This window comes from Fistularia commersonii, chromosome 3 (assembly GCF_037954325.1).
Source record: "Fistularia commersonii isolate RoL2024-O1a breed Wild chromosome 3, RoL_Fcom_v1.0, whole genome shotgun sequence".
Lineage (NCBI taxonomy): Eukaryota > Metazoa > Chordata > Actinopteri > Syngnathiformes > Fistulariidae > Fistularia > Fistularia commersonii.
Genome location: NC_141286.1, coordinates 14,841,296 through 14,855,994, shown reverse-complemented (window position 1 = coordinate 14,855,994; position 14,699 = coordinate 14,841,296). Strand labels below are relative to the sequence as shown.

The following is a 14,699-nucleotide window of genomic DNA, read 5'->3' as shown; positions in this document are numbered from 1 at the left end:
CAGAGTCCTTTTCTGGAACAATATCTTGGAAAAATGTCTCCCGCCTGCACATCATTAACTGCTCAAAATTTATTTTTCTGTCTGAAAAATTGATATGTTTGTTGGCAGCAGTTTTCCTGCCACTTCCTGCAGCCTATGTTGACTATGAAGGAAAATATTTTCAAGCTGCCTTTCAACCTAAGTTCTCACAAATTTTAGAACTCTTTTTCAAGCCACTATATGACATATAATCATCCTTAAAGTTCATAAGCAGCAGGTTAGAGAGAGACGGCTGCTCAGTTTTTGTGGCAAAATAATCATGCTGACCCTCAAGTCGACACTGAGGTAGATAGAAGAAATGAGGACAGACCAGCTAATGATCTTATCAAACCTATGTACGTTCAAATGAAAAAAATCAAACTTTAGTTATATACTGACGCTTATTCGAATTTTACAGTATCTACAAAACCTTGATGTCTGGTCACATGTGGGCGCAATGAAATAAAATATCGCATCCATCATGAATAATCTTTTTTAAACCCATTTATTCACCCTGCAGACGTCAACAGTGTCTTACACGTTGTCTTTCCAATTCAAAATTTACACTGATAGATTTTTAAATTACCTTTTTAAGATTAAAACCCAACAAAGTGACCAATCTCGAGAATCCCAGGAATTTCTGGAATATAGCTAGCAATATCCTAACGCCTCATCACTGAAAAAAATGACAAAAAAAAAAAAAGCATCTGAGGAATTCAGTCTGTCAGAGATACTTCATCAGATCTCCTGAAAGACCATATACCAAGAATCAGTAAATAAAACAAAACAAAACAAAAACCTGAGCACAAAGTAGGGATTTAATCTAAAAAGTACTTTGCTTCATTTCTGGAAACAGGCATCTGTTGCAAACAGATGTCGGTCAGCCTCAGGACAGCCTGAAGACTGTGTGACAGCAACGCCGAGTGGCTGCCAGCAAAATTGCATCTAATCAGCCCAAAAGTGCACACGCTCGTAAACAAACAATTTCATAGAATGCTTCAATGTTAGTGTAGACGTTCCTTGACATTTAGCAAAAATTACTGAAAAACTGAGAAAAAAAAACTCTTAAAATCTAGAGAAGCTTCCAAGAATAAGTTGGCATTGAATGAAAATGATGAAATAAGCAAGCAGTCATCGGACAGATTGTTTTTTTCTCTTGATGACCTGCTTGCAACCTCATACTGCTGTCATCATCAGAACTGTTTTGTATTGTGAGATAAGGATGGCGTCAGAGGTTCAGCCTTCACAGTAACATCAAAATAGACAAAACTCGACTGTTCGGAAGGATCCGAGAAGAAATGTCTCCTCGCCCAGGAGGTTTTTAATCAGCAGGACAACAACGGGATCATAAAACCATTTTAAATCTGTGGGTCATTTTTGGTTAGTCTTTGTTTTGGGAAGCAGGTTCCTCAGTGATAATGGTCATTGATAAACCATGTTGGCAGATGATTGTAAACAGGAAGTTCTTTCTAATGCAGCACATGGCTAATGTGTAGCATGCAGCTAACATGTAGCACACAGTTCGTAATGATGAACAGAAAACAAGACAACATCGTCGATTTGGGAACACTTTTGGGCACAAGGTTTCATAGCTGCCCAGTTGTTATTTTTCATTTTAAAACAGTTTTTATTCCATTCTTTTTTAATTTAGAGGTTTTTTTTTTACCTCATTATGTTCCAACTTTTAATATTTTTTTCTTTAGCATCATTGCGTCATCTTATTAACAAACATGGGTATACAGGATTGAAAATTACCTAAATTCTAAAAAATGGTTTAACCTTATGTCTTTAATTTTTTCCACAAAAGGAGGTCTTTAGCCCATAAATTCCAAAGAGAAGTCAGATACACAGTAATGAGTTGGAATGATGTTGATTATAAAGGTGAGCACAGAACATGGCGATAATTTACATAGGTCATGCCTTTATAAACAGTCAAACCAGAATGGGACAATCTGACACCGTAGGACCAAAGTTGCTGGTTGACAAAGAAAACAATACAGTCAAGAAAGTTACATCATGAAATTTGCAAAAAAAAAACATCAGAAAATAAGTAACAGAATGTTCCTTTAAAAAGAATAAAAAATAATACTTTTAATCTGAAATCAGGTTTCTAGATTTTTGAAATGCAAATGAAAAAGATGCTGTCTGAAAAAGCTTCACGGGGGCAACAAAAAAAAGAAAATATTCTTTCAGTCTGTCGAGAAAATATTTAAGTGTCTATGTGAGAGAAGACAGAGAGCCCTTCCATCGACTGTGATTGTCATTTTGCAGCAGAAGCAGGAAGCGTTACAACATGCTAGTAAGGAGAAGAATCACGGCTCCAGACTCTGTGCTTTACAAATAAATCCTGTCTGCATCCTCGACCCAAAGACAGGATGCCTCATGTTTATTTTCCTCATCCGTCCTGTAGTGGATCTCTCCACGATTCCCCCTTTGCTTCAGAGAGCGGCTTCATGCGGGAACCTCCGTCTGTCTAAGGGAGACGGCCTTTGCAGCGACGGTAGAAAGAACAGGCACTGTGTTGAGAGGACGGACTTGGCAAGTCCGGATGGGACGTCTGCCTTTCCTGCAGGATTTCAACTGCTGCAGTGAAGCCTCCCCGACTCATATTCGTATGTGAAAGTTACTGCAGGAACAAAGTCACAAAATATAAAATCTAGTTAAAAAAAATTGTTTAAGATGAACATATTTTGATCTATATGCCACAAACTCAGCTTCATAATCCATGCTTAAAACAAAAATAGCATATTGCGAGAACAACCTGAGGAAATCGGGAGCCTTTGAGATCATGTTCTCAAAGTCTGTGAAGGACAGCTTGTTGTCTCCATCCAGGTCGGCCTCCTCCAGCGCTTTATCACACACCAAGGCCACTTCCTCGGCTGTCAGCTCACCTTTGGTCAGCTTGTTCATGGTCTTCTCCAGGTCCTCCTTGCAGATGAAGTTGTCCCTGTTGAAGTCTGGACAACAAGCAAAACATCACTAACAACTTGCTTCTCCTGACTTTTTTACAGCTGTATAAATTACTACTAAAACGCATCGTAAATAGAGTTTTCATTCTTCCTTGTCATAACAATGAATAATATCTTGTTTTAATCTTGTGATCTTCGTTTCCTTTTCGGCTGTTCACATCAGGGCTCGCTACACCGAATAATCTGCCTTCGTGTAGCCAGATTCTCTGTATCCTCTTCTCTCACACAAACTAACTTTATATCCTCTTTCCCTCTATCCATAAATCTCGTCTTTGGTCTTCCTCTAGGCCTTTGCCTGGCGGCTCTAACCTAAACATCCTATGACCAATATATTAACTATCCCTCCTCTCTACATGTCCAAACTATCTCAGTCTGGCAGCTGACTTTATTTTCAAAACATCGAACATGTGCTGTCCCTTTGATGATCTCATTCCTGATCCTGTCCATCTTTGTCACTCCCAAAGAGAACTTCAACATCTTCAACGCTGCTGCTGCCTCCGGCTCTGCCTCCTGTCTATTCCACAGAGGCACTGTCTCTAAATCAGGCATCATTGCTGGTCTCAAACTCTCTCCATTGCTCTGCACTGTGGACCCTGAGTATTTAAAGTCCTCCACCATCATTATTTCTACTCCCTGTAACCTTACCATTCCTCATTCACCCATGTATTCTGAGTTGCTGCCGCTAATGCATTTTACTTGCTTCATTTTGCAAATTATCTGGCAGATTTAGTCAACTCCTTTCTCGACAATAAAGAAAAAGGGCATCGCTGTAAATGAATAAGGAGGAGATCAGGAGAGATACTGGGAGACATAATATATTTTAAAGAAACTATTACTTATAAAAAGGTGCATTGAATATGAGACTTTTAAAAACTGCAAATAAGGATCCTAAACTTAGCACAATGGGGTGCTCAGAGTGAAATGTTACCGTAGATCTTGAAGGCGTAGATGGTCTTCAGCTCTCGGGGTGACATCTCACAGAGAGCAGAAAACATGTCCACAAAGTCGTTGAAGCTCTGGTTCCCTCGTCTATCCTCTGAGAATGTTTCAACAATCTGCTCTCGAAAGGGGTTCTCCTGCCAGGGAATGTCAGTTTAGTGAGAACGCTGCATGGGCCACACTGAGACATGCCCTTCAAAGAAACTTTTTCAACTCCGCTGCTTTCAAGTCAAGAAAATAAAACATAATCTCCTCACCCTGAGAATAAAGCGCCTGTAACACGGCTAAATCAGCTGACTGCTTTGTACTCTGAGGGCCCTTTAGGAAGCCGAAGCATAGCTTGTTGTTGTGAAAGAGCTACAACCTACATGTATTTGATAGAGAAGATTCTTGGTACCTTCAGCTCCGGCATGCTGATGATCAAGCTGGCAGGTACTCGGACGTCTGGGTTGTTGGTGAAGTCCAGCGGAACAAGGTGGGGGGCCAGTTCCCGAAACCTGCCATGGAGCCTGAAAGGGGCGAGTCAAAGGAAGACACATCCGCGAAGACAGTTCAAACATAGGCCCAACTAGGCACTCGATCAGCGAGGACGCGCCACTTCAACACTGCACAGACCAACAAGGTTTTGTTTGTGGCAGAGGTCACGTCAAGGTCACAGTGAACAAAACAAATGGGATCTGTTTACCAGCTATTGAGATTTTTCAATTCATGTGAAAAATGTATCATATCATTATTGAAACTTCAATTAAAAGGATTTGTTTTTTTTTGTTTTTTTAACAAACTGTAAAAAGTAAAATAAAACAGCCTTTTGGGGGCCCTCAAGGATTGTTCCTGGGCTTACTTCTTATGATTTTCCAGTTGAGGACTTAAAACTGGAAGTTGAAGGAAAATCTTAAGAGTCATGGGGCAGTCTTATCCGAGTCACAGCGCGTTCCCATCATCTCAGTTGTTAAGTGTGAGCTGGTAGTCTTAAGTCTTAGCTCATTCTTTTCCTAGTCTTAGGGCTTAAAACAATATCAAACATGTTTGATATTATTGCCAGTCTTAGCATTATGTCACAGTAAAGACAGAATCAACAAATAAAAGGTGAGGGCCAACAAAACCAAAAATAAGAAACCTGATAGACAAACAATCACCACAGCGTTATTGGCAGCAGAGGTGGTATTGGTTTATGGTATGGATGCAGGAAAAATGAACGATGTCCCAATCAGAATGGGGCGTCCAGAAAGAGGACCGCATGGTAGAACTATGGGCTGAACAGCCCAGCTTGTATGGTGTCAACTCTCAATGTATCATGACTGAGCGAAGGAGCAAAAGCGATGATAACAATAATAATAATAATAATAGTAATAATTAATTTCATTTGAGGAGCCTCATTGATGTTGAAGTTACTTCACTCTATTTTTTATCAGATTTTTAATCCACCTTCATTTTATATATCTATATCTATTTTATATATTTATAGATGTTCATTTGCTCTACGTTGCTATGCTTCCCTATGTGCCCGACAACTGCCCCTTGGGGACAAATAATTTTTTTCTGATTTTGTTTCTGATTATTGGATGGAAAATGTAGAGGCTCTGCAAATTCCTGGTGAAAACATTGCATGGTGGCAAAAAAAAAAAATCGATGGAAGAATCTAGTTGTAGTTTCCCACAAGTCTTTTCAACATCTTTACAAATCCTTAAGATTTAAATACTTAAAAAAAACAGTCTTAAGATGTGAGCTTGTGTGACTTCATAGTTGTACATGATTTTTTGCAAAATCTTTAGTCTCAGGGTATAAGCCCAGCATATGATGATGATTGAGGATGGAGGTGAAGATGATAAAGTTGGTAAGGATGAGGTGATGAAGGACTCACCGCAGGATTTCCTTGCGGGTGAAGAAAGTGCAGTCCTGTAAACAAACACAAACAGGTTGAGCGGCTGAGTTTGACAGAGAGAAAGAGAGGGGGGATAGAGAAAGAGAGAGAGAGAGAGAGAGAGAGAGAGAGAGAGAGAGAGAGAGAGAGAGAGCATCTGTGTGTATGGGGAGATTGCAGAACTGGAGCTAAGCCACCAGAAGCCGCCCTGTTATTAGATCCTGCTAGAACGTGCCAGAAGCCGTTCATGACCTTCACCTCCATCCTTTCCTCCTCTAAAGACACACCGATGCTCTTCCTGACGGCGGCTGTGTGTCGGTAACTTCCCGGGTGACCGAGAAAAGCATCACCTGATAGGCCTCCAGCTGCTCCTCAGTAAAGGTGCTCTGCTTGTTCCCCATCCTGCCGCCGCACGGAGCCGCATCACATCCGCACACATCCGCTCGGTTGCGGCGGCAGAATTCACTCTCCCGACCGGGATGGAGGCTGCAGCTCCGAGGAGGAGCAGCGAAGGAGACCGTGGCTGGGAGGCGAGGCGGAGAGGTGACTGTGTGTTGCCTTCACGTCCCGCTCGTTAACACGGCAAGAGACGCGTGGAAAAGTCCGACACCGGTGCAGCACCGAGCGGGAAAAACTGTATGGAACAACGAGTGGGTCAAAATACTACTGGATACAAAACACGTTAGCCATGTTTTTTTTATTTGTTTAGCAGCAAAAAGGAGGCCGGGAGCTACTTACTCTTCATTTTTTTACTAATATACCAGACATAAGGATGTAGCATCCTAAAATTTGGACAACGATACCCTTAACTGTGGAAAGGTGTCAAAGTATATATATTATAAAATATATTTTATAATAATTTATAAAATATTAGATAATATCATATTTTTGTAATATTTTATATATATTATAAATATTTTCATTTTGCAAATACACACACACACACACATCGAATTTCCCCGTCCTTGATCAATAAAGTTTATCTAGTGTCTAGAGTATGGCGTCTCAATGAAATATATTATTATTATTGTCATTATTATTATTATTTTATCTCTATGTGTATTTGTGTGTGTGGTTTGTGGAAACATCTTTGTTTTGTGTCTTTTTTGCTCTCTTGAAATATGTATTTTGAAATTGTGAATTATTAAAGAAAATATGACAGCTTAAATGAATCAATGACCGGTTCCACGGATATATTGATACTGAAGGTTAATTTAGAACCTAAGCCACCGCCACCACAACCCCTAAAAAAAATTGCAGATTTGTGAAAGTCTTCAGTTGCATTTTTCTTATTCTAAGTTAGATGAGTGCAGTTGGATCAATACCCTTGTCTCTTACCATCAACAATCTGAAGGCATCAAGGTCCAGGCTGAGCAAGTGATCCTGATACCACCTGAAGGCAGCAGCAGTATCATCATCTCACAGGTGTCCATTAGGGGGCGCCAAGCTGGACGATAAAGGACTAATAAAGTGCAACCATCAGCTGAGATAATCTCTGAGGCTCAGCATCACATTTACTTTTCAGTTACTTTTTCAAATTGGAATCCGTTTTGTGCGAGTACCTGCGTTCAAATGTATGAACATGTGTGGATAAGTTTTAGCTGAAAATCTGTTGGAATGTTTAAGTATTTAGGAGAAGAGACTAATGCACTGGTGATGATAAACCAAGTGGGAAAATGCTATTCCTGATTACAAAGATTGTCTCCTCATAATGAGATGAATCACTATGGTGGTTTTCTTGACTTGGCAATGACGTCAACTAACGTTGCGCCAAAATTACATTTAAATGGTTATCTGACTGTTATAGAAAGTAGACTGACAGCGTACAACGTACAAAAGATTCACGATTGGCCGGATTCTCTAAATTTGCTACTTAAATGAATCTATGTGCAATTGACACATGGATAAAGAAATATAGATTTTTAATTTTTGGAAAATTATATTTCCTTTTATTTTATATTTTTTCATTCCTACTGTCTAGTGTTTTGTTGACCGCTTTTTCATAACAGTTCCATTGGCGTGCTAAGAAATTATGACATTTTTATACAATTGTAGTGTGATGTGTACTCTAAAAGAAAACAATAACATCGGAAATCGTCAAACATCATCAAAACACGACGCAAGGAACGTAAAAATATAAGCGTTTGTACGAGAGGGGAGGGAACCGTTAATGCGACTCCTCCGTTGCGTCTTCCTCTTCGTACGGTGACGTTTCCTCCAAGCTGATCATCTTTACTGTAGAGGATCTTCGTCGCGGCTCCTCAGAATGGCCGGCAGCGTGTGGAGGTCAATGGTGAGAAAACGATGCCTTTAAATGGGATGAAAACACTGACGTTAAGTGTAATTGTCGGCAGTTGTGTCTACGAGAGAGGGGAGAAACTGACCCAATGTTGTCGCTGTGGACAGTTTCTTACAGCCGTCTTTGTACTAACCTTTAGCGGGTTAGCAAGTTAGCTTCCGCTACATGTGTGTGTCCTTCAGCGAGTTGACAACTCGCTCACTTAAGCTAACTAGCTAAACGCCAGATTTCATCCGTAACAGTCACGACTTCGTCCCACGATTTAAAAGCCTACTGCTACAGAGTTTTGATTGAGGCCACGTTTTTTCCCTGTAAAAAAAAAACTAAAATTCAGATGAAAAGTAAATCACCTCAGCATAAGTGTACAGTTCAGAGGAAACTAGCTCAAAAAGCCTTCCTGACAAATAGCATCAGGCTGGTTAATTCGGCTCAACTGGATATAACCTTGGAGTTTATAGTAATAGATAAACGACCTCTGAGAGGACATTGCTGATGCTATTGTCACAGGCATACCGTGGAAATTCTGCTTGTGCATTCATCAATGCACAGTCCAAAGAGACGTTGCCAGTATTAAGATTTTGTCTTCTAGGACATGACATGAACAGAAAATCAACATCCTCAGATTCACTTTTAACTGATGCGTCTAGTAAATGAAAAAATATTGTTGAATGAATGGTAAAACGGCTTTAACACTGGTGAAGAGGCTCTGTAATGTTAAAAGAAGTGTTTTGTCACAAGATTTTTCTTTCGCGGGAAGATGATGTGCTTTTAAATGGAATCAGCCGCAGTAATCCTGAGTGTCTGGAAGATTGATTGTGACAAGGTTTGTGTTGTGGCGTTCATGTCGACTGACCCTCTTGCTGTCTCCTCCAGCTGTCCCAGGTGGCAGGGGCCATCAAAAGACCCGCTCTGTCATCCGCTTCTTTTTCCAGAGGGGTGAGTACATTCCACTCAGTCAGTTTGTCATTTTGTCTTCATAGTCACCTTGCAACATCTTCAACTTAAGCTTTTCCTGCAGCGGTGCCGTCATCATGGAGGCCCATGAGTATCATGCTGTGAATTAATCAGAGACCTAGCTTCCTACTGGGAACTTTAACATCAAATTGCAACTGGCAAACTGAACTGTCCGCAACACTAACACATTGTTTGCGTGTCCAGTTGCAGACTGTCACCCTGATTCCAGGGGATGGAATTGGACCTGAGATCTCGTCTGCTGTCGTCAAGATCTTTGAAGCCGCTAAAGTGAGTCTGGATTGAGATGTTGATTGTTGTTTTGTCCCTCAAAGACCACCAAAATATCCAGCTCAGGCCTGGACAACCTGTGGCTCCTTAGCTGCATGTTTGAATGTTGTGTCTGTGTGTTTTTTACTTGTGCCATTCCAGCGTTCTCTGCGCACAGCAAAAAAAAAAAAACACTCAAACACAAAAATCGACATGAACATGAGAGCCGCTTGTGACTTGGGAGCCACAGGTTGGCCACACAAACAAATTTCACGAGATAGATTCTAGCTCATGAAATCAGTGTGTGTTTTTCAGAGAAGTTAACTGGTACATTTGTTTCTTAGGCTCCGGTCAGATGGGAGGAGCGTAATGTCACCGCCATTAAGGGTCCTGGGGGTCGCTGGATGATTCCTCCAGATGCAAAGGAATCAATGGACCGCAGCAAAATTGGCCTGAAAGGTTTGTTCACATTATGATCACACTGGATAGACTGAGACACAGACACTCTGACCATGGCTTATTTCCCCACAGGACCCTTGAAGACACCCATTGCTGCTGGCCATCCCTCCATGAATCTACTGCTCAGGAAGACCTTCGACCTCTATGCCAATGTGAGACCCTGTGTGTCCATCGAAGGCTACAAGACGGCCTACACCGATGTCAATCTGGTCACTATTCGGGAGAACACAGAGGGCGAGTACAGTGGCATCGAACATGTGGTGAGTGATGTGATGAACAGAGGACGGCGAAAAGTGAGGTTTACAAGATCAAAACCTTTTAAGGAGGAACATCTCAGAAACGAGACTTGATTTGCTGACATTTCAACTTTTGTTATATCTACTCACTTTTTAAAAGTTTATAAAAACACAATTCTGCTGAGTTTGGAGTGTGAAATGGATGTTTGTCTACAACAATAGTTGGTGATATGTCAGAAATCAATGACTGCCACTGAGACATTTGATGAACATGTTAAGGTGTCCATCACAACATTTGGTCTAAATGATCCACAGCTGCAGGGGAGACTGGTATCTGTGTGGCCAGTGCTGAACTCTTAGCACTGATGTCCGTGTGTAAACAGCACAGAGCGTCAGATGAGGCTTTTAGTGACGACTGATGTGATTGTGTTCCTGTAGGATGACTAGCTGCCACGTCGGACGCTCTGCTCCCGTGTGCTCTGGGTAAGAAGGAGCAATGTGACGTTACTGTCGGCTTAGATCTCATCCTCAGCCTCCAATTAATAAAAACAATGTGGATCCGATGTCAGCTTTACCCACCAATCAGTCACTGGCTTTGTCATGTTTTTGTAATGACTGAAATGGATTTATTGAGGAAATTAATAGATTACTGGCAATCATTAACAAAAGCAATGCATGAAAGTTCAAAACCCCCCAGACAAATTTGTCACTATACTAATTAAGTAGAATATTTTTATGAATTAACCGCAATTACACATATAGTAATTTAATATCAAGTAGCCTGGCCTGGTGAATGTCTTTAGATTTTTAGTGAATAGAAACAATGACCTCAGACCAGTCAGTGTGTGGGAGGGGATGGTCCAGCCAGATCTGAAGATTAACCTGTTAAAATTATTTATGACAACTAAATTTGTCTGATAGTAATTAAAAAAAACATTGTTTTTGTATTCTGATGAGTTCTAGCTGATTGGATCTTTTCCACACATTGTTGGAAGAGAAAAAGACTTTGAAAATATAGGTGATATCTTAAAGGCAACAACAACTAAAATGAATAACAAGTATAAATACAATGTATTTAAATAAGATCATCAGCATCTGGAATCCCCAAAAGGACAAAAAAATAATAACTTTTACAATGTCATATTTGTTGTTTCAAGTACTTTCTTCAGAAGTCACAATTTTTCCCAGGTGTGTAGAGAAACACACAAATTGATAATTGACAGAAAATGAATGACTATGCTGGTCGATCAAAAAGATGAGGGTCCAGAACTCTTTAACCCAAATCTTTATTGATAGTCATCTGTCAGCTGGCAGACAATGTCTTATCTGTAATGTCACTTCCTGCCCGTCTCCCCTCCCAACGCCCCCCCTGTGAACATAAGACACCATTTTCCTTTGTGCTGCCCTTTTGTTTTTTCTTGCATCTTTTCAGAATCACATGGTCCGTCAAAACCATGATCACATTTTCCCACTTGCGATGCCCGTCAGGGGCGACAAGGGCGAGTTGCCGACCTGGGCATCCCCATGTCCTAGACTGTGTTGTGTCTCTTAGTCTCAGGGTGTTCTTTTGTTGTTCCTAGATTGTTGAAGGCGTCGTCCAAAGTATCAAACTCATCACAGAAGAGGCCAGTAGACGCATTGCAGAGTACGCCTTTGAGTACGCCAGAAACAACCAGAGGAACAGCGTGACAGCTGTCCACAAGGCCAACATAATGTAAGGAGAGTTTGTTGTTATGGCAGCAAGGCTATTAATTAAGGCACATTAGTGTGGTCAGTACGTTTACACTCTCTTTGCACCGTCCTGCTTTTCAGCTGTATGGAAACTTTTAACCTTCTTCTGGATCTATCCTCATTGTTCCATCATTAGGGACCAAACGCTGTGAACAGTTGCTAGATTGAACTTAGAGCTGAAAATCAGTGAGGTGTCAGGCAATCCTGCCTCCCACAGGGCAGTTTAGGCCACTCTGTCTGATTTATACATTCATCCGTCTCCTTCCATCGGGTCTCTCCAGGAGGATGTCTGATGGCCTGTTTCTCAGAAAGTGTCGCGAAGTGGCTGAAAACTACAAAGATATCAAGTTCACTGAGATGTACCTGGACACTGTGTGCCTCAATGTGAGTTGACCGACACGCTGCTGTACCACGCAGCTCTGCATTTAGCAGGAATACCACAGTCAAAAATACTTTGTATATTTGAACTGGTTTTGTACTACATCAAAACTAAACCGTCTGTCTGTCATTGGAGCTGCTGCGTGCCTCCTTGGCCACAACATCAAACAATAGGCTGATACTTAGTGGAAGAATTTGGCGCAGCTAGTCTAAAGAGTAAAACCACATGGCCTGAAGTATTTTGTTGTCAAAAATATTTTGTGTATTTCCACTGATTGGTATCTGCGATACACAGGTTGAGGAAGAGGAATAATGCCATCTGTAATGTTTCAACCTGGCATCTCAGTTTCTTCAATGTCTACAGAGAGTGGAGCCCAACATTAACATGCATCATTCTCACACATTGTATTTGTGGCATCTTACATTGCTGACCTGACGTCGGCTGAGCCAGCAAAATCCAGCAAATACAAGGCAAAAGTTGCATGGGAAACAGAAAAGAGAAAGTAAGGTTGACCGGTCATTATAATCTGTGTGTTTTGCATCCTTAGATGGTCCAGGATCCCAGCCAGTTCGACGTGCTGGTCATGCCCAACCTTTATGGAGACATTCTGAGGTCAGTAGAAGGCCTTCGAGAACAGATGCGACGAGTCGACGTGACTCTTGACCTTTCTTTGCTTTTCCAGTGATCTCTGCGCCGGTCTGATTGGAGGACTCGGTGTCACGCCCAGTGGGAACATCGGTGCCAACGGTGTCGCCATATTTGAATCAGTTAGTTTCGATCCATCCTTTTATAGCATCATGTAACATAACGTAACATTTGTTTATGAGCTTTTCAAACAAAACATGAACTCTAATGGGAAGGATGTTTTGATGGGATAGTCAGAGAGACATTGGTTGTGGATGCGATCAGTCACATCTGACTTTGTCCTGCAGGTTCATGGCACTGCGCCCGACATCGCTGGCATGGACCTCGCCAACCCCACTGCACTTTTGCTCAGTGGTGTCATGATGCTGCGTCACATGGGTCTCCATGACCATGCCCAAAAGATCCAGACAGCCTGCTTTGACACCATCAGGGACAAGAAGGTGCGCATCCTCCATATAATTGCTTTTGATGTCAAAGGTTTGTGTCAAGCGGGTTGTGTCATTTGTTTAGGGTTTGGCTGAGAAACATTGGAGGATAACCGCATCATCTCACTTTGGTTTCAACTCGGTGTGGTTTACATGTTTCTGAGCCAATTGTTCATCCTATGTGCTGGAGAGGGGCGGGGCTAGACCACCGGCTGCTCAGATTACTGGCTATCTTCCTAGTGACTTCAATTTCCTCTTTGCATTTCAGGTACTAACAAAGGACCTGGGCGGAAACTCAAAATGTTCAGAATTCACTGCTGAAATCTGCAGGCGCATCCAGGATCTGGAGTGAGCGTCGGGACCATTATGTGGCTGCTGCACAGAGAACCTGCGAACCCCCCCCTCCCCAACTCTTACTGACAACCCACCGGGAAGTCAGCCAAACTTCTATCTTGGTCCCGTAATTTACATTCAGTCAGAATGTAATTGGTTGAATGACTTAATAATGTAAAGGGAGGCGTTGGGGCTTTCGCATCAGCTGTCCATCATTCACATGAAAGAAACATACGCACAAATATCTCATGACCAAGATGAAATGAAACGTGTTTCTGACAAACAAGTGTTGGCTAGAAAAACAACTAATTTACATAAAAGAATTATTAATAATAATCAGCACTCTACCTTCATTTCAACTGCTTAAGTATTTTTTACAGTTAAAGTGCATAATGTCTATTTATTGCTTTTACTTCTGCCTATGTTAACTGCAGTTTCCTGTCAGTTTCTAAAGGCCTGCAATCTGCGCTGGGAGTGAAACTGCTGTTTCACTCATTGCTAAAATTTCACATCCATTAAAAAAGGGCTTTTTAGAAGAGACTTGTCGCTCTGCCTTCCCTCAACAAATATGGGCATCTGCTAACAACAGCTGTTTTTATTACCAACACAGGAGTGCATGGAAACTAAAAGCAAGACTGTATAGAAAAATTGATGCTTTGTCAAACCCCTATGTCTATTCAGAAATTCTAGCACGCCAATCTGACTGATTCCATGAACCATGATGTAAGACTTTGGAAGTGATGTCATTATTTTGTATCATTTTAATCTCCTGAGGCAGTTCATTATAGCATGAGTTCATGAGCTGTGTGAGGTCACATGGGTCATGGACCTGCAAAACATTTCTGGACTCCACCAATAAAACTTGTCATTGTTTGTCAATTGAGTATTTATTGAGCAACCATGGTATTCGTAAGTGGAATTCTATGAGACGTACAAATGAAAAATAAGTGTGTGAACTACTGAAAAAAAAACTCTTGTAATTTACCTGAAATAAATAGTAAGTGGATTGACAAAAACGGAAAAATGACCTGGGGAAAAAATGTGTATATCTGAAGTAAACTAAAGTTTTAATTTTTTTAAGCTATGCATTGTTTGGAATAATATCTGAACCCATTCGTCTCCATAAAGTTGTAAATACTAAATTGATCTGCAATGTAAACATTCAGAACTGAAAAAATGCATGC

At 41.1% G+C, this 14,699-nt stretch overlaps 2 protein-coding genes across 2 annotated transcripts; one reads left to right on the top strand and one right to left on the bottom strand.

The window, feature by feature from the left end:
• Positions 1-560: 560 nt before the first annotated feature.
• LOC147235635 (calcium and integrin-binding family member 2-like) lies at positions 561-6,479 on the bottom strand. The gene is made up of 6 exons (XM_086139428.1): positions 6,138-6,479; positions 5,788-5,822; positions 4,324-4,435; positions 3,916-4,063; positions 2,780-2,975; positions 561-2,644 (listed from the first exon to the last, which is right to left on the bottom strand). The coding sequence occupies exons 1-6, from the start codon at positions 6,186-6,188 to the stop codon at positions 2,623-2,625; spliced, it is 564 nt and encodes a 187-aa protein (XP_085995554.1). The 5' UTR covers positions 6,189-6,479; the 3' UTR covers positions 561-2,622.
• A 1,518-nt stretch (positions 6,480-7,997) lies between these two features.
• Positions 7,998-14,394, top strand: LOC147235634 (isocitrate dehydrogenase [NAD] subunit alpha, mitochondrial-like). The gene is made up of 11 exons (XM_086143774.1): positions 7,998-8,080; positions 8,960-9,022; positions 9,245-9,328; positions 9,652-9,766; positions 9,839-10,026; positions 11,583-11,716; positions 12,015-12,117; positions 12,660-12,724; positions 12,795-12,879; positions 13,045-13,197; positions 13,451-14,394. The coding sequence occupies exons 1-11, from the start codon at positions 8,054-8,056 to the stop codon at positions 13,532-13,534; spliced, it is 1,101 nt and encodes a 366-aa protein (XP_085999900.1). The 5' UTR covers positions 7,998-8,053; the 3' UTR covers positions 13,535-14,394.
• Positions 14,395-14,699: the final 305 nt, after the last annotated feature.

Coding starts and splice junctions, on each gene's coding strand:
- LOC147235635 (XM_086139428.1), bottom strand. CDS start 6,188: ATGGGGAACAAGCAGAGCACCTTTACTGAGGAGCAGCTGGAGGCCTAT. Junction 4,064..4,323: donor TCAGCATGCCGGAGCTGAAG/GTACCAAGAATC, acceptor ATTCCCTGGCAG/GAGAACCCCTTTCGAGAGCA. Junction 2,645..2,779: donor AAGGCTCCCGATTTCCTCAG/GTTGTTCTCGCA, acceptor TTGTTCCTGCAG/TAACTTTCACATACGAATAT.
- LOC147235634 (XM_086143774.1), top strand. CDS start 8,054: ATGGCCGGCAGCGTGTGGAGGTCAATG. Junction 10,027..11,582: donor ACAGTGGCATCGAACATGTG/GTGAGTGATGTG, acceptor TGTTGTTCCTAG/ATTGTTGAAGGCGTCGTCCA. Junction 12,880..13,044: donor GTGTCGCCATATTTGAATCA/GTTAGTTTCGAT, acceptor TTTGTCCTGCAG/GTTCATGGCACTGCGCCCGA.